At 40.0% G+C, this 24,012-nt stretch overlaps 2 protein-coding genes across 2 annotated transcripts in view; both read left to right on the forward strand.

Annotated features, from left to right (window-relative positions):
• Window positions 1–9,101, forward strand: part of snapc4 (small nuclear RNA activating complex, polypeptide 4) — a 34,311-nt gene extending 25,210 nt beyond the window's left edge. The window contains exons 17-25 of the mRNA XM_080839173.1: window positions 105–199; window positions 2,287–2,372; window positions 2,830–3,240; window positions 3,369–3,452; window positions 4,979–5,168; window positions 5,296–5,366; window positions 5,460–5,516; window positions 5,604–5,631; window positions 6,932–9,101. Of these exons, the coding sequence (XP_080695299.1) occupies window positions 105–199; window positions 2,287–2,372; window positions 2,830–3,240; window positions 3,369–3,452; window positions 4,979–5,168; window positions 5,296–5,366; window positions 5,460–5,516; window positions 5,604–5,631; window positions 6,932–8,508 (2,599 nt within the window). The 3' untranslated portion in view covers window positions 8,509–9,101. The remainder of the gene's footprint in view (window positions 1–104; window positions 200–2,286; window positions 2,373–2,829; window positions 3,241–3,368; window positions 3,453–4,978; window positions 5,169–5,295; window positions 5,367–5,459; window positions 5,517–5,603; window positions 5,632–6,931) is intronic.
• Window positions 9,102–12,199: 3,098 nt separating this feature from the next.
• Window positions 12,200–23,024, forward strand: card9 (caspase recruitment domain family, member 9; the record flags this gene model as incomplete). The annotated part of the gene is made up of 12 exons (XM_080839813.1): window positions 12,200–12,395; window positions 12,473–12,610; window positions 19,735–20,060; window positions 20,255–20,443; window positions 20,542–20,688; window positions 20,977–21,102; window positions 21,707–21,892; window positions 22,050–22,091; window positions 22,196–22,235; window positions 22,352–22,455; window positions 22,739–22,776; window positions 22,925–23,024. The coding sequence occupies 12 exons, from the start codon at window positions 12,200–12,202 to the stop codon at window positions 23,022–23,024; spliced, it is 1,632 nt and encodes a 543-aa protein (XP_080695939.1).
• Window positions 23,025–24,012: the final 988 nt, after the last annotated feature.

The raw sequence follows: 24,012 nt of genomic DNA on the forward strand, positions 1-24,012 counted from the left end.
AGAAAACATACTTATTTTTATTATCGCCTATTACAATATCCTAAAATGGGATTTTGGACTGAAAATGTGAAATTCACAGACAGCTTCTGGTTATGGTTTTGCAGATATGTGGACTGCATCTCTGAAGATGTGAAGAAAGGTCCCTGGAGTCCAGAGGAGGAGAACAAACTGACAATAGCTGTGCAGAAATATGGAGCTGGTGAGTAGCATGCCATTAAGATAGTGTAGGTCCTGGGGAAGATTTGTATGCGTTTATCCTTTAAAGATATCTTCATCAATTTCTACCAGACAGCTTCTTCCCCTCTGCTGTCAGACTCCTGAACTCTCAATGCTGACCTGGAGTTTTATTTTTATTTTTGTTTTCCCTAACCCCTTCTCTCCCCTCCTACTGGCCTGTGCTACCTATGACAAAGAATACCACCAACATTGTTGTGTGGCAATAAAGTTTTTATCATCATCATACCAAGGTATAGAGGTTTGGTGCCTTTGTAATAGTTAGTCAGTTTTGCTAATGGAAGATGACCAAAAGTTCTCTAATAACACTGGAACATTTTGGTTTGGTGATATAACATCAAGGACAACCATGTTTTTTGATTTTCCTCTTCTTTCCCTCTCTCTATGTTGGATGCTGTCTGCTCTCTAAGTGTCAAAAACGATATTGATCTCATCACAGTTGCCTCCAGCTTTGTGGGACCATAAATGTCAAAGCAATTGCAAAGTTGTGGAATGTCTTGATGGGTGGATCAAGTTTCTTTAAGGAGACCTTTCTCACCAATGCCAAGAAGTCGATAAAGATGGCGTACGGGGGGGGGGGGGGGGGCATCTGGATCTTTTATATCTATTTGTGGACACAACTTCAACAGCTCAGTCCCAAGTTCTGTTTTGGCACTCTTCCTCAACTAACCGTCTTCGTCAACCAAGAAAAATGCAGATTTGGTAATCTCATGCTGGAGTAGCTCCTCAACTGTGAACCCCCGGTGACACCCATACTCAATAAACATCAGAGCTTAGATTGACTCATCTTTGATGTCTGCTTTGGAAGCCAAATTCAAGGTGGTCTTTGGCAAAGTAAACTTGACTTTACTAATAGTTGAGTGTATTGATATCGACTTATTTTGATCATCGATAAATTTAGCACAAGCAGCACTGTCCTTTGTGATACAGCTCAACAACTTGTCTACATTTACCTTGATCACAATTTCTCCAGTGAGAACATTCTTAAGCATTACCTGGTCTCTTAAAGAACTGCAAACCTTGAGGAGATATTCCTCTATTTCTTGCAGCATTTTTACTATTTTAGTTGTAGTGCTCGGGTGGAAGTCATGATGAAGTGAGAGTTCTCTTCCAACATCATCCCTCATCTCAAGGAGATCAAAATACTTTCTTTTTTATGCTTGATGATTCCCCAAAGAGCTACTGCTTCCTTCTTCCTGTTGACCCCAATTATGCCTCCACTCACTTTGGCAGGTCGGTTGTAACACTGCTCTAGTGCCTGGTCAAATGGCACTCCACTACCTTTCTTGGTGGTTTTCACAACAAATCCACCATTTATGTATGAGTCGTAGAGGAGTGGGAACTTCTCCTTCAGTTGATAGCAGTCCTGCAGGAATAATCTCCAGAGTGCAGAGAATTGGTCAGATCCCTCAATATTGGTAACAGGACAGAAACATATGTGCTCCAGTAAATAAAGGACTGGGTCTGCAATGCCTGTTCCTTAAGGCAGACTTGAAAGGCTGCATTGATGGTTTCATAAAGCTCCTTTTTGGTGTTCCATTCTTCATCTGTAGGCTCTTGGGACTTCCAGTTGACCTGCAGTGCCTCTATCTCTGTTTTTCTGTCAGGGTATTTGGAGAGGAATGCTTCCAAGATCATGGATGTGAGGACCTCGTGTATCATTGAATGGACAGTGCGGGCCCTAGCATAGTGAGAACCGGAGATCACGGTCTTAATGACATCAGTACTGTAAAACTCTGTTTCAACTAGAACATCAAAAATGTGAAAAAAAAGTTGGCGGTGATGACGTGTTGACAGCAATACTTAGAAAAGCTAGCACACATCCCACGTTGTTCAATGGGGTCATATTAGTAAAGAACAGTTGAGATATTCTCCGCTAAATGAAGCACATACAAATCTTCCCCAGGACCTATACTAAGAGTAATGTTCATTTTTTTTTAATGAAAATCCTAACAAACACATTTGACCTCTTGAAGTTGTAGGTAGCGAAAAGCATATTTGGTGTGTTCGATTGGTAAAATCGTATTTTTTTGTGTCTATTTTGCTGTCTAGGCAAATGGGCTAAGATTGCAACTGAGATTCCACATCGTACTGACAGTCAGTGCCTGCACAAATGGCGATCAATAAGTAAATATAAAGTAAGTTTGGAAGTGTGCCCTCACTCTCAACACACACACACACACACACACACACACACACACACACACACACACACACACAAACTTGCAATAGTAATATTTAAGTATATGACTCACATTATTTATCTTTTCAAACAACTAGTAGGGTACCAATGACAGATATTCCCTATGTCTGCATTTTTGGTTTGATTGGCTCAGAAGACACCAATACATTATGTCACCCTCAAAGTAATATGCCTTTTGATATTGCTCTGCTATTGTGTGCCTGTTGTGTGTTCATCTGGGGCATATGCCTGGCATTTTCAGCCATTTTGGGGAGATCAAGTGTTTTAAGACAACTTTTGTCTTGATAAAAGAGAAAAAGTTGAAAACTTTTATCCAAAGCTACCCAAGTGTTTAGTGATTAGGTATCAGCTTTACTTTGTCTCACTTTGTGTGGTCTGTTTTGATTTTGCAGAGACCAAGACACTTTCTAATGAATAAGCAGGCAAAGAGAAGGACTGTGAGGAAGAAAGCCCAGAGTATTGTAAAAAAGGATGACGAAGAGCAAAACCCAGAAGAAGAGATTGAGTACATGGAAAGCGATGAATCTGAAGAAAAAGAAGAAGAGCCAGAGCCTTCAAAGCCAAAATATGTCCAGCCTATCTTGTCTGGGTGGATACCTAGACAAACTGACACAGCCTTGGCGACTACAGACATTCTCAGGATTATTTTCTTCAAACCCCCCATCAGTGAGGATCCGGTCCAGAGTAGAAGCCAGACTATGAAACCAATATACACGCCATCTGCTCATTACACTGTTTTGGACCGTACTGGTCGTCCTGTTGACCACTACAAAGCAAAGCAATATCAGACTCCAAAGAGACGGGTACAGTAAACATATCATTGACCATTGCAGATTACCTTCACAAATTAATTTCTTTAGAAAGCCAACATTTCCTCAATTTTTGGTTAATTTGGTGTTCTCTCACATTTCCCTTTCATGTCCTTTTAAAGACTTTCGACGAAGAAATGATCCTAGTTCCACAAGCAGATATTAAAAACCTCTTTCCCTTGGTGGGAGCCAGAGTTCTCAAACTGGTAAGTACCTGGTGTGGAGGGTCATCTTTCAATTACAAAAGAGCAATAATGACATTTGTCTTGTGATGACGCTGGGAACATGGGAAATGGGGATATTCAGGTACCCCAATATGTACACTGCAGCTTGAAGCTTTAGTATGTATGTTTGAGTTTTGGCAGACTGACTCAAAAAACAAAGTCCTAATGTAGGAGCCATTTGGGTTCATGTTTTAATCTTGTTTGGTACACTAGATGGCGCTTCACCTTAATTGGGCTCACACAATATAGGTGTGAAACTTCATGCGGGTATCAGGTGTTGCTTGACGGAGGGAGAGCACACATAGCTTTTTTTACCGCTTCATTTGTATTACCAAAGGTCTGTTACATGTTAATTAGATGCAAGTTTGGATGTATGGACATGCTTATGGATTGGATCTTACTGTGAGAAATAAAGTTGGCATAACCAAGAACGAGAACGCAAAATTGGAACGTTATTTTACATCTAACAAGCTGTCAATTAAGTGCTCAGTCAGCAATCCCTCTTGGCTTTTAGTGTAGACTTAGCCCATACACTTAACATTCACCACATGGAGCAATGGATTGCTGATTGATATTGACTTTCCATGGCAGGGGAAGGATAGCTGCCAGTTGTGTATATTTATCAATCGTTCATAGAATAGATATTCTGGGTGTTGAAGGTTTGCAGTGGATTTATTGACGATTTGGTTCCTAAGAAATTCACTCATTTTGACAAGCCAGTTTGTCTTAGATGGCAGGCTTACAACAAGGCAACCACAGGTCAGACCGTTCCCATCTGTGGTTCCCTTAGTGATGGAATAAGCTACCAAATGCAGGGGCGTCCTTGTCTGCAGTCAAGACTCTTGAAAGCGCATATCCTCTGAAGTCACCTTCTTTCCTAACACCTCCAAAATTACATAAAACTTAAATACTAAGTACTGTGCGCACATTAGTTCTCTTGGCAATGCTTTTAAAATAGCATAAGCCTACACAACATGCAAATCTCCTGTGTAATGGTGTATGACTTATAACTGAAATATTTACAGTTGCTCATCCAAGGATTGGCTGTCATTATTTAATCTAGACATAGTTAAAGCAGCAATACCGAGTTCTGTTCCAAAACTAACAAGCTAGCTACCTTAAAGGCATGCAAAAACCTTGCAAACACCACCAACAGCCCAGCAGACACTGATAGAAGCTTGCCAACACACTAACTGGTGTCTTTTGGCAGTATAGCTGGCAATGTCATGCTTGTGAAAGCTTTCCTTCCATTTTTGCCGGGGGTTCCAGCCCGTTACACAGAACTACATAGGGCATATCTTGGATGGCTAGTGGGGAAGAAGAAGGTGTTTATCTGTCCTTCACATGACCATATGCTATCAAAATAAATTTGAGGATGGTACCATAGTTGCCTATAAAAACGTACTTCAAAAAGTGTCAAATTGCTGCATAGTGTTACTTTATGTAAAATATAAATAAGGTTTACTTGCTTAATGTCACTTGTAGCTTTCCCTGTTTTGTCATTCTAGCAAGAACCATCAGACCGTGGTGCTGGTGAGGGTGCCATAAAGTGTTCTAATGCCGGTACTTTGCAAGAGAAGAGAAGAGTTGAGGCCAAGTTCCTCATCTCCTTTCAGGATGAACTCAAGGAAGCCCTTTCTTTATGGATGGGCAATGTACTCCTACCTCTGCCAATTTCTGAGACACAAACATTGGAAGGTGTGTGGACATTACATTTTTTTTTTTCAAATACATTTTGTTATCGACATTTCACATGATTTGAAGGTCAGGGCATATGCTTAATTTGCAGTTGATGGTTTTGTATTTCCACTTTTTGTATTTATAGTGGATGTTGTGAGGGAGCGGGCAGCTAAAGTTGAGCTCTCAAGTACTGCAGTTTTCTTGCTGCTTCTGAAGGTGAGTTTATCTGCCTCCCTAAAGTACTTTTTGGAGATCTTTGTGTGGTTACATGTTTCTGTAATAGTGTGACTTCTTATTGTTCTGCATTAGACTCTTCATATTGATACAGGGGGTTGCAAGAAAGTGATTTCAGCTCGAAAGACTCCGGTAAGTACAAAAATATATAACACACATTGCAATAATATTATTGTGGTGGCGGTTTTATAATCTCCTTGTTTTGTCTTTCTCCTGTAGGCTCTTACTGGAACCCATCGTAACCCAGGTATTGGCATTGACAAAATATCCCAACCAAGACCTTTCATGAACAATCAAATAGTCTATTTGTATTTGAGCGTAGGTTTTAGCTACATAACACATCCTCTTATCCATGGTGACTATATATTTAAATCATATAAAAAAATGTACATGAAGTGTTGCAAAAATTTCATTCAGTTATTGCACCAATGTGGTCATTATCGGTCACAGTTATAGCACCAATGTGGCAATTATTATGGGTACCACTTTACAATAAGACTCCCCTTATAAAGATTTATAAATGGTTTATAATTAGGTTATTAAGTAGGTTGTAAACACTCTATAGATCATTATTAAATAAATAGAGTGTGCTGCTTGATGGTACAGGAGGTAGCTACGTGTTAACATCCTTAGAGCTATCGACCTGATGTCCTCTGTCTTTCTTTTAAAAAAGCACTTTTTATCTGCAATCCTTATGCGTGTTGTAAATATCTTGATTTATGCTCACATTTACGTCAGGGCAGTGGAAGGAGGTGTTTTGTGTTTGTATTGGCAGTTAATATTATATATGTAATATTTTCAAATGTAGAAATACTGCTAGTCACGTTAGCTATTCTCCTACACGGAGGAAAGCGTGGTCCATCGCTATTGTTGCTTTTGTAAGATAGAAGTAAGGTACAGTTTTGGAACTCAATAATCCATCTTTGCACATAAACTTACAAGAAGAACATTAACAACAGTCAAACCACAACGACTTTCTACAAATTTCTTACAAAATGATCTATAGAATGTTCACAACCTGATTAATAACCTAATTATAAACCATTTATAAACCTTTATAAGGGGAGCCTTATTGTAAAGTGGTACCTTATTTTGTAATTGCAAACTTTTCCCCCAATATTGCGATCGCGATTTAATGTGCGATTTTTGTATTTTATCCTCTTTACGTAATGAATTATTTAAATATGACCAACACAACATAAGATACATTTCGTGCCAAATATTTTTCCCACATTTAAAATTTGTATTTAACTGCTCATTACAGAAACAAGAACAACAAATTGGTGGCTTTGCGACTGTGCATTTAAGTAATTTAAAGGCACCCAGTGCAACATTAGGGCATTGAAATGTTTATTTTTCGAGTCTCAAGCCTCTAATGTTGCACTGGGTGCCTTTAAACAAAGTCATTCCAAGTATAAACACAAGGCATGCACTTTTTAAACACTGTGTGCAAAATGTACCATCTTAAGAACATATATATATATATGTATATGTCTGTGCAGATTGAATGACATACATCTGATTATCCACCAAACTTTTTCTCATAGGAGTATTTCCATCGACAGCTCGGCAGATGATTCTCAACAAGAACATGAAACTGAAGAAGCCAACAAAGAATGCGTCAGTGTCCTCACAGCTCAGTCACATAAAGCAGCTGCAGCCTCAGCTGACATGGTTTCAGCTTCAGCACCCTCAGCAGGTCCAGCTCCATCAGCCGAAGCCCACACAGTCGCCTCCACATTTAGACGGTAAAGAGGCACAGCCTCAGACTGCTCTGCATGTACAGCCCTGTGGAGACCAGCTCACAAAGCCTCAGCCAAGGTTTACTCAGATGCCGCAGCTCTTGCTTCCACACAGTAACCAACTAGGACAGCCTGTGCTAATGTCCTGGAGACCCCCTCAGTCCACATGTAGCATGCCTTTGTCTAATGCCAATGCCACCAAACCATCTAAGCGTGCCAGGAAACCTACTGTTAAAGCCAAGGAGCTGATAAAAGAGGCCGATGCCAGTGCCATCAAACCTTCTAAGCGCGCCAGGAAACCAACTGTGAAAGCCAAGGAGCTCATAGAAGAGGAAGATACCAAAGCTAAAAATCGATCCAGACATAAGAGGCCGCGTCTGGAAGAGACCTTCCCTGCAGTCTCACCAGTCGCCTGGATCATCACTCCCTCTGCACCAACATCTCTGAACACCCAAGACAAGAGTATGCTGGCTGGCAACAGTATGCTAACTCTTCCAGCAGCTGGCAGTGTCACTTTCTCCAGCCCTGGTACATTTACACATCATACTACCCAAGCCAACATTCCTCTAAACCCGCCCAGTGTCTTCCCAAGCGCCGTTTTCTGCGGTTCGTCTGATGTCCCAGTGCTTACCCCGCTCATGACGATGCCAGCGGTTACTATCCCAAGCTTAGTCAATACTAATGTGCCCAGCACCACAGTGACCACCTCTTGGCCCAGTGTCCAAAGTGGATGCTCTTCTGGATCCCAATCCACGTTGTTCTTCACTGTTCCCTTTCTTTCCTCATCGCCAGCGTTGCCTTCAACATCTGAAACAGTACAGAGGGCGCCCCTACCCAAAGGAAGACTCCTTGCCCCCTCACCAGCTGCACCTGTCCAGCCTACAGCTGCCACTTTCCCTCAGCATGCTGTTAAACCTCTACCTGCGGTAAATCAAAATCCACCCCAAAACTCCCATTTTGACCCAAATCTAATGTTCCTGGAGGATGAAGTCACTATCCAAGACTGGATGAAGGGGAGAAATGGCATTGTTATACCTCAGTCTGACAAACCTCAACCCTACCTTCCACCTTTTGTGAGCAACATCAACACCCTGCAGTGTCTTCTTAAGGCCACGACGACACTGTCAAAACATTCCTTAAGGGTCCTGCCCAACAGTCGAGGAGAGGCAGAGGGTGATGGCATGTCAGAGGAGCAGTTGGTGGCTGTTAGAAAGATAGTTGTTGAGCGCTTTAGCTGCAATCCAGCCTACTTGTCCCTTAAGGCTCGTTTCCTGTCCTGCTTTACTGTACCTGCCCTCCTTGCAACCATTGATCCTGCCAAGGATCTAGACCCCGACCCTCCTTTCACAGACACCAGTGAACATGATGAACTCAAAGTATAATATTTAGTTTTTTTTAAACCCCTCAATAAAATGTCATGACATTTTGCTCAGGAACAACTGTATAAATGCTCTTGTATATAGAATTGAATACTCCTGAAAATCTTTCAAGCCTTAAAACTATGTTTATTAATTCCTGAGCCATGCCCTGTGTTTTCTCTGAGATGTGAATGTCGGTTCCCTCTCTGGCCCAGTTCATGGGAATGTCAACTGATTCTTTTCCATTATTGGTGCTCAACAGTGTACAGCTATGGAATACCACTATGGAATCAGACCTGTGCAGTGTGTACGTTTGTTTGTTTGTTTGTTTGTCTTTTAAAATAAAAAAGATTGGGACTCAGTCAGTTTTAACCAGTACACAATGACCAATTCAGCATTGTTCAGGTGTTGTTCCTCTATGTTTTACTTAATTGGATGTATGGTTAAGGTAAGGTTAATAGAGAGACAGACACATTGATCTTGTATTGAATATGTTGTATTAATTATAATTGTCTGTATCTTGCTGTTTGCATGTTGTAGTTCGCAATGTTTTTTTCACTCACTGCCCTGTTTAAAGAGTTTGTGTGTGTGTGTGTTGCACTGGCCTATTACCTCGTGTCTATCTGTCAAGAAATATTTTGAACATTTGCACAGTTTTTGCTTCAGGTGTTGTGTTTCAGCATTCTATTTGTAAAAAATGTAAATAAAACCGTTTAAATTCAATGATCAATTCCTGTCAATGGATGTTGATAGGTGAAAATGCACCCTAGTTAGTTCAGGACTCATGAGCTGCATATAAGTATATTTACTAGACAAACAACAACAACAATTGCAATCGGGCTCCCATCCCAGCACAAGGCTGTAAGTGAAGCAATGATAAACCTATCGCACAAGGTTAATATAGTCAGAAGTTTAGCTTTCAGCAGGGATAACCACGTGGTGTATTCCTCACGTCCGAGGCTCCCTGTCTTGAAAGGATGGCAGTTTTGCACAAGGTCGGAAGAAGCACAGTTCGACCCTTCTTATCACTTCTGGTATAAACATGCTCTTGTACATATGCAGACTAAGTGGCACCTAAGTTACACACATACAAAAAAGCCATGATCCTGTTTCATAAGCACATGACTCATACAAGGAATATATTAATACAAGACACTTGATTCATATATTCTTAAGTCATTAACAGTGCTTGGAAATTATCTCCATCAGATGTGGTAAGGCGATTTTCTTACGGCTGTTGCTGGGAACCTCCAATAAACCAGCATTAGATGATCCCAGTGTTCTTAAAGGCAAGTATTTCACAAGGGAGTTTTCAATGTAACTTGGTCCTAGCCCATTAAGGGCTTTGTACATAAGGAGAAGGACCTTAAAATCAATTATAAATGGTACTGGAAGCCAGTGCAGAGCAGCTAAAACTGGACTCATGTGCTCTCTTCTCTTGGTCCTGGTTAATAGCTGAGCTGCAGAGTTTCGAATGAGCTGAAGTCTCAGATGTTTTTTTTTGGAGGCAAGTTAGAATTGCTTTACAATAATCGAGCTGGCTTTAAATAAAGGCATTAATCAGTTTTTCAGCATCTTTTTTATTTATAAATGGTAGTACTTTATTATGTTTAAATTATGTTTTTGTCACCTTGTTAATGTGGGACTTACAGTGCCTTGCATAAGTATTCACCCCCTTGGATGTTTTACCCTTTTATTGCTTTTATAACTCAGTCATGGTCAATATAAGTTGGCTTTTTGGACAATAAAAATCACAAAAAAGCCCTCTTTATTGTCAAAGTGAAAACATATTTTTCACAGCTATGTCAATTAAATAAAAATATGTAACGGAAATAAGTGATTGCAAAAGTATTCACCCCCTTTAAATAGACTGACCTTATTCAACAGAGGTCCAGCCAATTGGTGCTAGAAGTCTCACAATTAGTGAAATGGGGATCAGTGTGCAGTGAATGTGTCTCAAGTGAATGTAGTATAACGACACCTGTGTCTGGAAGGTCCATTCACTGGTCAGTAATCAGTATTTCTGGCTACTGTTACACCATGAAGACCAAAGATCACTCTAAGCAACTCAGAGATAAGGTTATTGAAAAGTATAGGTCAGGGGAAGGATACAAAAAAAATTCTGCATACAGCAACTGTTGCCTGGGTTCTTCACCAATCAAAGCTTCATTGAAGAGAGCCACTGTTGAAAAAATTGTCTACTTTGGTCTCAGTAGACCACAGAACCTTCTTCCACTTGACCATGGAGACTCCCACATGCCTTTTGGCGAACTGTAGTCGATACTTTATTTCAACAGTGGCTCCCATCCATAAAGCTTTGATTGTTGAAGAACCCAGGCAACAGTTGCTGTATGCAGAGTCTCTCCCATCTCAGCTGCTGAAATCCTGTAACTCCTTCAGAGTAGTCATAGGTCTATTGGTGGCCTCTCTTACTAGTCTCCTTCTTGCACGGTCACTCAGTTTTTTTGAGGACTGCCTGATCTAGGCAGATTTACACATGTGCCATAATCCATCCATTTCTTGATAATGGATTTAACAGAATTCCAGGGGATGTTTAGTGCCTTGGACATTTTTTTGTATCCTTCCCCTGACCTATACTTTTCAATAACCTTTTCTCTGAGTTGCTTAGAGTGATCTTTGGTCTTCATGGTGTAACAGTAGCCAGAAATACTGATTACTGACCAGTGAATGGACCTTCCAGACACAGGTGTCGTTATACTACATTCACTTGAGACACATTCACTGCACACTGATCCCCATTTCACTAATTGTGAGACTTCTAGCACCAATTGGCTGGACCTCTGTTGAATAAGGTCAGTCTTAAAAGGGGTGAATACTTATGCAATCACTTGTTTTCATTACATATTTTTATTTAATTGACATAGCTGTGTAGAAATCTGTTTTCACTTTGATATTAAAGAGGGCTTTTTTGTGATTTATTTTTTTGTCCAAAAAGACAACTTATATTGACCATGACATGATTTATAAAAACAATAAAAGGGTAAAACATCCAAGGGGGTGAATACTTATGCAAGGCACTGTAAATCTTCTTAGATCTGAATCTAAGATAACAAAGACGTAACCTCAGATTGATTTCCCCCAGTTAATTTCCCCAGATTATTAAACAGGATGTGTTTTAGGGCAGACTAGTAGGAGCTCAGTTTTGTCCTCGGTTAACTTTAAGAAATGATTGCTCATATACTTATTTATCGCCAAAAGACAGGTAGTAATGGAGTTTGTAGCTGCAGCATTTTTTGGTTCAGCAGAGATGTACAGTGTTACGTTATCTGCATATGGAAACATTGTGTTCTCTAATAATGTCCCCAAGTGTCAGAATGTATAGTGAGAATAATATTTGACCATTGCAGCTCCCTTGTGCAATCCCAAAGCAGTCTGTTGGCTATCTTACAGCTGGCCATAAAAAAGTCCTGATGGCTTTTTCTTAATGGATAAAATGTACTCACATATAACATATTTTATAGCATTGTTAGAACATGTCAAGCAAGGTATCACTCAAAAGACTACATTGTTAAAGCTTTCAGTCCATCTGTTGAATAAAGGGAAATGTGAAAACGGAAATAACCATTTAAAGGGAAGTCCACGCTTGCTCAATAAAACATAGTTTCCTCTTTTGGGGCCTCAACTCTTATGAACTGATGGTAAAACAGCACAAAGCCCTCTTACAAGAGAGCACTGTTCTTGTGGTACCGTGGGCATGACTGACGATATGAATGTTTTGGACCTGGAGGATGACTGCTGGTCTCAGCTTGAAGACTACAGGCTTCTGCTCATCAAGACCATTGAGCCAACGCGAATAACGCCATACCTGCGCCAGTGCCGGGTACTGAGTTGCGAGGACGAGGAGCAGATCTATAATGATCCCAATCTTGTAATCCGAAGACGAAAAGTTGGTAAGATATGGTTGGTGTTTTGTAACCTTATTTCTTGAGTTCTGTCAAACATGCTTAGTTATTTTGTTTAATTCCAGGTGTGTTGCTAGATATTCTCCAAAGAACTGGCATAAAGGGATATACAGCATTTCTTGAGAGCCTGGAGTTAGACTATCCTCAACTGTATCAAAAGATCACTGGGAAGGAGCCTGCACGCGTCTTTTCCATACTAGTGGGTGAGTACCTACCTTGACTTGAGTGTTTGTAGTAGTAAACATAGAATTTGCAGGCAGATCATGACCTTATTTGTTGGTCCTTATGTAGTCATCCCATTTGTTTTTTTGTTATGACCATCACTGCACCATCGATGTTTCATTGACAATATCATATTGTAAGACTTAACCAATTCACATGAAACTTGGTATAATTGTAGCCCGACATGGTTGATAAGGAATATAAGGTTTGTTTCCCTAGTTGATGTGAGTTGGGCAATAGCTTGACAGCCGTTTCACCAAATGTTATGAGGATGTTCTGAGTTGGCCTCTAGGAGGCACATATCCTAGCTCATTACATCTCATGTGTGAAATAGCGCCACCTAGTGATATGTTCAATGCAAATATTAAGCGCTTCACTAACCAATATCTTGTGTTACAAAGGTTAAAGGTTTATCAAATTTGACACGCTGCATCACTAGCACATTCTTTGGACACATGCTCTTATGAGAGGCTTATTAATAATGACATATAGAAGGCATATCTAATGGCATATCCAATGTTAAACAAATCATGTTGCTACAACAAGTTACACCATGTTTTCCTCTGTTCCTATGACAGTCTGGTCTGTCCTTATGCAACATTTACAAAATCATTCAGTCTTCGCCTGGGGCTGTTTGCCCATTGTGCTTGGAGCCCGATAGGGATTTTCATTGATAGGGATTTGCAGATGTATTCACAATGCAATTTCCCAGATTTAAAAGTATGCAACAAATACAATTTGGGATGAACTCGAGATTCATCATTTCTAACAATTTTGCATCATTAAAAAACATTTATTATGTCTAAGCCACCCATCACATGTTTATTGATCGTTCGTTAAAGCTTATTCTGGTAGCTTATCCACTGCGTGTATGACACAGAAACGTACAGAAGCCACTGAGATTGCATGGTGCAGTGGAGAAGAAAAGGCAGCTTTCTTTCTAGTGTAGGCTAGACAATGACTCCTAAACTTTTAATATTTCAATTCATGAATAGACATTTAATATCCATACGAAATACAACTTTTATTGAGTCCCTGAATTGGTTACGTAGGGCTTGTGGTGGAAATCTGATAATAACCAGTCTAATGCGAGACCAGTCTTTTAATAAGTTTGTAGTTATGCGTTTATTTGTTTTCTGCAAAAGGAGCATAAACACACAGAGTGACAATCAGTCTGTGAGAGTCAGATTAATTATCTCACAGGCAATGTCTATTTAACAGAGTTACAGAGATAAGAACAACAGGGCACAGAATATCAGCACACGATGTTCTCAAGGACCAAAACAACGACCCCAGGCCTTAATATTTCAGATGGCAATATGCATCATTTCTAATGCCTTTCCCCCTTTATATCACTTGTACTCCAGTCCAGTAATCCCCTGGGTGTAAACTATACCTCCATTGAGTCTTACACACACACACACACACAGATTTTCAGTCGGGTCTAGTCTTTCCCTCTTCTTTTTTCCTTTTCAATGAGTCTTTGATTTAGCTGATTAATTTGTCTCATACTATAAACTGCCTCTGTTAGGAAAGGCCATTTACTTCAATCATATGCCGTATTGTTTTATTGATAGTTCCCCATCATTTTGTCTCCTAAACATTACATTCAGACTGGGGCAGTCTACACCTCCATGGTCCTTGGTTTCAATGCTATAACAATTTCCCATATTAAGTCATTTTATTTGTTAAAATTGTATCCGTTATGTTTTTAATTACCTTTGTCTGATCTTGACACTAGGGTTTCCCTCTTTTTAATTACCTTTATCTATTCCATTTGTCTTATCTAGGACCCTGTCTGACTAGGTTTCCCCTCTTTTATCTCCTTTATACTTCTCTCTCTCTGTCCACTTCACTTTCGTTTCTTTTCTTCCTGCACAGGCCTTGTCATCTGTGTTACGCCCCAGGCGTTTTACAACACGTTTGGAGACACTTGTCAGTGTCAACCCAGGTTTCTTCTAAACCTTGGAACCTTTTTTAAAAACCTTAGGAAGACCTATTCTGCCTTTGAGGAGGTAAGAGTGGGGACCTAGACTAGCAGAGAAATCAGACTCACCAGTTCGTTCTTGAGATGGCAGCGCTGAGACAACCCGAATCCGCGCCTGGCGACAGGGGCAAGGAAAAACTCATAAGGGGGTCTCATCTGCTTGGAGTCGGCCAGATAGACAATTAGAAACTAATGCTGTCAAACGATTAAAATATTTAATTGCGATTCATCGCATTTTGGTCATAGTCAACTCAAAATGAATCGCGATTAATCGCACACTTTTATCTATTCTAAATGTCCCCTCAATAATTTTTTTCCATCATTTTTATTTACTTTTAATACTCTTATCATGGAAAAGTGGATTGGCTTTCTTTATGCAATGTTTTATTTGATTGAAAAACAACATTGCCAAACAGGGCGGTACAAAATTAAATTATAAAGTGCACATTTCAGATAAACAAGGACTCAGCCTATAGTGCAGTTAAACCATGGCTTAATATTTTCTTTTTTTCAAGTTTGCTGTGAACATAGAAGTCAGGCCTCTTATTTCAAAAACAATTAACTGTAACAGTTAGGTTACCAATAAAAGGCAAGCCTACTACTTCTGTGCTTTCAGCCAGCTGCCTGTCGACATTTTCAGACAACACTAAGCACACAACTTTTAAAGGTAAACTTTCTATTCAGAAGCTTTTAATCATCCATTTCGCCGTATCGCATTCACCATTCACTCAAACCGTAACGTTAGCCTACTACACAGTTTGCGAGGCCAAAAAGAATGTTAATCTTAAAAAAAAACTAAAAAAAACATTCTATCCTGGCCACAATGTGTTTAACGTTACTTATGTAAACAATTGAGATTTGAGCTTTGCATTATTAAGTATGCCGATCTTATTTTCTGGATTATATTAAGCCTAGTTCACACGGAGTCGAGTTTGTCTACGTCCGAGCTGAAACTAATATAGATAGCCCTATCATTTAGACGAACAATCTCTATCCGCACACGGTATCTGCAACGATTCGAATCGGGGGTAGAAAGTGAGTAGATTTGAATCGGTACGGGGGCTGGTGTTCGTGTGCACGGATTCATGCAACCTGATGAAGTCATTGTCCCACGTGATTGCATCGTGATCTCCAACCAATATACCGTACTTTCCGGACTATTAGCCGCACCTGAATAAAAGCCGCAGAAGCTAAATTGCACAATTTGTACATATACAAGCCGCACCGGACTATAAGCCGCAGGTATTTTATGTTTAATTACCATATGGTTCGTGCACAGAGGGGATTGTCGGGAAAGAGGCAACTGTTTGGGGAAGCTCCCATTTATTAACATTTGAACAAACAAGTTGCATAACGTTTTCAACCATTTAGTGCAATAGTAGCTACAGAAGCTACAGAACATATAAAACTACAACAACAAATAAAGTGCCTGTAACACGACGGTAAGTCTAAATTGCAGTAACACGGCTGCTTAAAATATACGGTTATCAGCCTACCAGAAAAGTTATTACCGTAATCCTCCTCTTCATCTTCATAAACATCATCAACAAATAAAGTGCCTGTAACACGACAGTAAACCTAAAATTGCAGTAACACGGTTGCTTAAAATATGTTATTAGCCTACCGTAACCCTCCTCTTCATCTTTGGTGAAGTACACGGCTGTAACCAGAAAAGTCAAGTCATTAATCCTCATCTTCATCTTCTTCCTCCGTACTAAAACCACAAAAGTCCTCATCTTCAGTGTCGGAAACAAACAGGTTCAGGGCTTCGTCAGCCACTCTCCCCTCTCTTTCGATGTCGCCCTCAAAACCAACGAACTCCTCTTCGTCACTGTCGGAATCGAACAGCCTCTGAAAGGCCTCAGGTGTGATGGCGTCCTCCTCTCCATCACGCAGCAGTCCAGCCTTTCTGAACCCGTTGGTGATTGTGGATTTTTTCACACTCCTCCACGCCATCAGGATCCACTCGCAAACTTGTGCGAAAGTGGCTTTTCTCATGCGACCCGAACGATTTCTCGCCGCTTGTCATCCACGCCTCCCACTGAACGCGTAGTGCCACTTTGAACGCACGATTGACACTGATGTCCAGTGGCTGCAGATGCTTCGTTGTGCCCCCAGGAATCACAGCTGGAACGGAGTTTGTGCTCTTGATGGCTGCTTTAACCGAATCTGTGATATGCGCCCTCATACTGTCCAAAACGAGCAAAGCTTTTTTTTGCCGAAAGTATCCTCCAGGGCGTTTGACATAGCACTCATTCAGCCACTCCTTCATTACGCTTTCCATCATCCACCCTTTCTTGTTGACTTTAAAGGAGATGCCGTTTGGGATCTTTTCTTTTGGCATTGTAGTCCTCTTAAAAATCACCATTGGCGGAAGCTTCACTCCTGATGCTGTGCAGCCAAGAACACAAGTGAAATTTGTTCGCTCGTGTCCAGTGGTTCTCAACGTGACGGACGATTCACCTTTCTTGTTAACAGTCCTAGTGAGAGGCAGGTCAAATGTTAATGGCACTTCATCCATATTTATGATCTGGTCCGGTCCGATGGAATATTCCTCTATCTTTCTTTGTGTGAATTCGCCAAAGTTTGTTATTTTTTCTTGGTAGTCGGGAGGGAGTTGCTGGCACACAGTCGTCCGTGCCCTGATGGACAGTCCTTTTCGCTTCATAAATCTGAAACACCAGGATGGTCCACCTCTAAAATGTTCAATTTTCATTTCGGTGGCGACTGTTTTGGCCTTCAGTCGGATCTGCACGGTGGAAACTCCTCGGCCGTCTGTTCTTTGAGTGTTCACCCAATCTTCGAGAACGTCTTCAAGTTCGGGCCATTTGCTTTTGTGACCTCGGAAAGCTTTTTTTGACTTTTTGCATTGAGACAATTCTTCCTGCTGGCGTCTCCAACGTCTCACCATTGACTCGTTGATTCCAAGGTTACGTGCAGCTGTTCTATTTCCTTGGTTTACTGCCAAATTGACTGCCTTTAACTTAAACGCTGTATCATATGCATTTCTACGTTTGTTTTCCATAATGAGGGTGTCTCACAAACTGTCTTGCGCTCGCAATGTCCGTCTTTCTCGCTTTCGTTCTGTCTCGTACCACTCGCGGTAGAAGTCTGCGTGTTGAAGCAAATGTGTAAACATTGTGGATGGTACATTTTTTTTTTCTAAAAAGATTTAGGTTTCTCCCTAGTGGCCATTAGCTGTAAAAATCCATAGACAAGACGCACTGTTATATAAGCCACAGGGTCGAAAAATGGGGAAAAAGTCGCAGCTTATAGTCCGAAAATTACGGTATATAACAGTTGTTGTCTCTAAACATCTCACTCATGGTGTGTCTCGAACTCACTCTCATTAATCCAGCCTACTGGTTTTTGTTTAGCCTCCTATCTTGATCAGACGATAGAAAATAGAATTCATTTTTGCATAGCCTATAGTCTGCTGACCAGTGATTTTATTAACCACCATAATGTATTACTGTGCAGATTAAATGTATGCTATGCGGTTAGGCTAAACGTTGCTAATTGTAGTTTGTCTACTGGCTGTTTACCCGTGTCCTCCTGTCTTCTTCTACGTTTTTTCACGTTTTTTCAGTTGTCTGGAGCAGTGCTAAAGCGCCACCAACAGGCGTGGGGTATGTACTACAGCCGGTTCATCCCAATCGGCTGGGGTTCGTCCTTACGCAAATCTCGTTACCAGGCTCCATCCTTTCACAATTAAAAGATTTGATTCGTGTGAAAAGTGAACCCGATTCAGTGAATCTAGGCTCCGTGTAAACTTGGCCTTAGAGCTGCATCTTTAGTCTACCTGTGATAAGGATGGCCTAAATTTACTTATTTTCTATTTCATGACAGTTTTGAGCAATGGAGGAGTTTGACAAGTCTGTTTACGTCATGAAGAATACACTTTCTTGTGTGGTACCTGGCGTTGGTAAAGATCAATTGAGGTCAACTCAGATTCCACAAGCTAACGTATAAAAACGCTGTCCTTGGACAAACATCACTTATAATTTCGGAATGTGAATTTATTCACCAACTAGGGTTTCCCAAATATGTATTAATATTTATTCTTACCTAATGATTGTATGCATGTCTTTGTTTATTACATATTAAAATGTACTACAAATTGTTGTAGGGACTCAGGTTGGAAAAGCAGTCAGACAGACAAACAGATTTTTGCAGACTGTAGCTTTGACATTGCCATAAAAAAATGAACTTGATCCACTCAGCTCTTCTGTCCTCTGGGGCTGTCGATGTAACGATGTGTGCTGGTCTGCTCAGTCAACAGCAGAGCAGTTCCCATTTCAGTTTACTCATTTAGATAATGCTATCTGGTTACGGTACTTGTGAGGAAAACATGGCGGATTTTTGCAAAGGTAAATTCTCAAGCTGTAATTGTAATGAGCTTGGATGGTGAGATTCAAGGCCGAACCAAGTCTGAATGTCTTGCTGAATCACATGTTTTCTAACCTAGGCAGCCCAAAATGTTACTGGGTTGGTTTGGGTTGATGTGTCAAACATGATACAAAAACGGGTAAAAAATGTCATGGTTATTTTGTCAAAATGTCCAGTAAACAGTTCAACATAAAAAATTTGATTTTTTTTTGGCTAACATTGGATCTGTCAGTCTTTACAGGGTTAACTTACATGTGTATTATTCTGCCTCTATATATATATTCCAACACTGTTTTTATTTTTTAGTTTCATTTAATTCTTGCTCGTTATCTCACTTCATGAGGCAGTCATATTACACACTGCTATGCGGTATGTCTAGTTCCTCATCATGACAACTAGGGAAGTCAGAGACATTAGATTCCTCTCAGAGTATAAACTATCTTAAGCCATTTAAACATGAGAAAAAAACAAATGGGATAACAAAAAGCTTTCACAGACAGCATTATTTTCTCTACATTCATTCTATATAAGTTCTTTCTCCTTGTTGTAACCATGTGTATCCATAAATAAGGTCAATACATTGATTATCTTCGACTTTCCAAGAATTTTTATTCAAAGTGAAAAGGGGGATGTGAAAGGGAACGGCGAGGGCAGACCTGTGGTCCCACTATATCAGCAATGCTTAGAGAGCTCTCTAACAACAAAGTGCATATTTTTTCATTCTCCAAGACACAGTAGGTGAGTCGGGCCTGACCCAGTACTTGATGAGCGAGGTGACCCGACTGCAGAAGCTGGTGGAAGAGGAGCACAGGCGGCTGCAGGAGTCATCCAAGCGTGTTGCCACACTTGATGACACTGTAAAGCAGCAGGAGGTACGAGAGAGGGAGCTCCAGAAGCAACAGGAGCGTGTGCGCCGCTTACGGGAGGACCGTGACCGTCTGTGGGACGAGGCCCGCCAACTCAAGGATGAGAACTACAGTCTAATGCACGACCTCACCAGATTAAGCGAGGAGAAAAACAGTGCGCTCATGAGCAACCGAGACCTGCAGCTGAGTGTGAGAGAGCCGGAATGTTCTTGAGATATTGGCCACCGAATAATTATGTTAACTGCAAATTATTTTAGCTTAATGTGCATCAACAGTCCTACTTTCATAAATGTTATGTGTACTCACATAAAGAAAAAAGCGAGAATGAGAATTTTTGATTTTGAAACTACATCATACTCACAGAATGTTATTTTCTTTTTCAGATTGAAAAGCTTAAGCACAGCTTGATGAATGCTGAAAGCGACTCAAAGATCCAGCGCAAGCGTACAATCACACTTAAAAACGCCATGGAACAGAGACCCAGCCAGGACACAATCTGGGAACTGCAGACACAGAATGAGCTTCTCACAGCATGCATTCAAGAGCTGGAAAATTCTAGACAAGTTGAACATGTTTTTGATTGTATACACATAACACGGGAGTAATTTGAGTGATTGAAAATAGAATGATACGCTCATATTATGCTCATAATTACTATATGCTACCACAGGAACCACCAGAACCCGATGAACAAGAGATAAGTCGTCAAGTAATGGAAGACTACAAGCAGCACGCTTGCACTCAGTACCAAGAACTTGTGAACAGCCTCAACACATTACGCAGAGAACTTCAGGAGGCAGAACTGCTGCGCAGCAAGGTTAACCAGCATCTTCCACATGCACCTCTTTTCTGTGCTTTTTGTGTCTGTCATATTAGTATCATATAAATATAATAATAAATTATTATTGAGAATATACACTAGACTTCCTTTATACTGAAAAAACTCATTTGGAATGATTGTGGGGGAATGTGTCATTGTCATATTAGTATCATATGAATATAATAATAAATTATTATTGAGAATATACACTAGACTTTCTTTATACTGAAAAAACTCATTTGGAATGATTGTGGGGGAATGTGTCATTTTCTGTTTGATCTCTAGTACTTAGAGGAGAAGGAGGTTCTTGAGCTCAAGTGTACCATGTTGAGGAAAGACTCCAAGATGTACCACGATCGCATGGAAGACATTTTAAAGCAGATGGAACAAGTCATTAATGAGAGGAATAAGGTAAAAATTGATTCTTGAACACTCATTTGAGAAATGCTACACACAGCGGAATCTGAACAGGATGTAAATAGTAACTGTTAGCGGATACCACTCAAAAATTGTCATAAAAATGAACAAAAACTAGTTTCTGAGGCAGGGTTTCACACATATCTTTTTTTGTAGGAAACTCGGGAAAAAAATATTTTACCAGCCAAATTTGAACGTTTATTGTCACATAATTGTATTATTGTTGTAAACGCAAATATAACTTACGTTGGATAGATGAGTACTGTTTTAGGTACAGTGACAACAAAACAATGAATGAAAATTAACAATGAAAATTGTGGCCAACCTATGCTAAAATGTAGGTATAATCACATATGGGAAACAGATTAGGCTGTTTCCTGCCCCTATGAAAAAATATCGTCTCCATCTTGAAACGCCAACTTGAAATCAAAAGTGTGCAGTGTTTTTTAGTTCAGTTTGGCAAGGAGGATCCCAGCGACTGGTTGGGCATAGGATCATATTAACACTTTTACGCAAGCTGTAGTTTGTTTCCAAGGATCCTCTGTATTGATTGTGACTTGTTCCATGATTTTATCCCATGTCTGAAAAATGTAAATAGGCTATGTCGACTAGAGAGGAATACCACAAGGAGATTTCCCAGAACCTTCAGGAAAAGGACCAGTATCGCAAGCAGATCCGTGAGCTGGGGGAGAGATGTGATGAACTGCAGGTCCAGCTCCTGCGTGCCCAAGGAAAGGTTCTGTCACTACAGACCCAGCTGCGACGACAGAACTGCACTTACCAGGTTTTCAGAGAAGCCCTCTGTTGTCTGTTCTTGAACACGCTAATTAAAGTAGTTAATTAATGTATCCAGGGTTGGGATTAATCAAGAACACAATTAGACAAATATAAGTTTAACATTTATAAAAAAAATCTTGAATAATATAAACAGATTTCCATAGGCATCAGACCTTGAGGATAGTTCCTTGGCAAGTTCTTATGAGGTAAAAATATATATATATATATAATTTCCTTTGAGAAATTCTGGAATGTTCATGAAGCCAAGGAATCAACTTACAGTAACAGTGGAATTGTTGTTTTTCTACAGCTGAGAAGCCAGACCAGTGAGGAAGAGTGCTTAACTAAAGGTAATTGTTCTCTCCCTTTGTTTCATCACACAATGTGATGACATACAGACATAACACAGGGTTTGTCACTGGGTGTGTAGAATTCAGTGTGTACTTTAATGTTTGTGTTTTTGCAGCCAAAAAGGAGTCGCAGAGTCAAGCATCAGGGGAACGTAATGTTTGCACAGCTATTCCAGATGGTGTTGGTCTTCCTTCAGACAAGAAAGCAAATGAAGACGCGGTGAGATGTGATGGAATCGTGTCCGTTAAACCTCTTTGTTTGTTTTACGTGTTTATAACTGTATTTAGATCATTACACTGTTTTTATAGAAATTCAGTTATGCAGTTAGGCAAGAGCAGGGTTTGTTTATCTTGCATGATAAAGAGTCCTTGGTTTAAACTGTTTTAAAGGCCAGAGCAGGTTTTTTTTTTTAACTCGCATAAATAAGAATCCTTGGTTTAAACTGTTTTATAAACATCACTGAGCAGTGCCCAATCCATTTTTCAATTGATGTATTTTGCAGGAGAAGATGAGACCAAGGGCAAATTTTTACTACAGAAGGTAATCACTACAATATAATATTATCATCTCATACCTCAAAATAGTTAAATGTAATGAATATGGCTTCATTAGTTGGTGTGTGTAATAGTAGGCTAACATGTCTGATTTAACTTGCTCTAACTTGTTCCATAAATCTTTTCCTAAACAGAAAGCGCGCTCTTAGGACAAAAGCTGCAGCCAATGTAAATGCGCCCTGTGAGCTGGACAACACCAGTGGAAGTGACAACACAGACACAGATGGCTTGTGATATTAAAGAGTGGGAAAAAGGATTCCTGCTTAAAGCTCACAGTGAATGTCAGTTGATGATCATCTATGAACATTCCAGTTATGTTTACTGCACCGATATTAAGTGCTGGTAACAACACAAAGTATGTGTCATTATTTTACATTGCAGTAATTGATGTCAATACCTGTCAAATAGTTAAGATCAATACAATTATCTAAATGATGTTGCTGAACAATACCAGTGCAGCTTACTTGTCATACATGTGTACTAATGTGTACTTAGTGTCATACGTGAGTACTAATACTCTTAGTTTTGAAGTCATACATCCTGGGCTACCGTTGTACACCCTGGTCACCTGCTGTGCATAGGGCACCAAGTACTCAAAAAAAAACACATACATGAAATGTAATTTAAATAGATAATAATAATCTATCTACTTTTCAGATGAAAAATAGTTACTCAACCATTTAACCAATATAGGCTATACGATACCATATATTTCCTTGCTATAAAACTGTTCCGTATATAAACTGTATTAATGCATTTTTGTCTGAAACAGACCCTGTGTATTGACCGCACATGTGTATTAAAGTAACATTATGCAACAATTTGACCTTAAAATAACAGCTTCAAAATCATTTTGGTGGTACACTGACTTGTAATACGGAAAATGGCGTCTGACCGAACAAGGAACCAAGCAAGTCAGATGCTGTTTTATGTTGTTATTTATGAAATAATTTGACGTAGGCTGTAACCTTATTGGTGTCATCCCTGTCTCATGGAGATTTGTAGTTTTTTCAGATACCAGCAACAAGTCAAAAAGCCAGGGTCTGTCATGGTTATAGGGTAGTGTCAGTGCCCTTGGCAAAGATAACTTACACTTCTGTGATGGCACCATTAATGCCGAAAGTAAAGATTTTGGAGCAATATATGCTGCCTTCAAGATGACATCCTTTCCAAGGACGCCCATGCATATTTCAACAAGACAATACAAAACCACATTCTTCAC

The sequence above is a fragment of the Sprattus sprattus genome (assembly GCF_963457725.1).
Source record: "Sprattus sprattus genome assembly, chromosome: 5".
NCBI classification, from domain to species: Eukaryota; Metazoa; Chordata; class Actinopteri; order Clupeiformes; family Clupeidae; genus Sprattus; species Sprattus sprattus.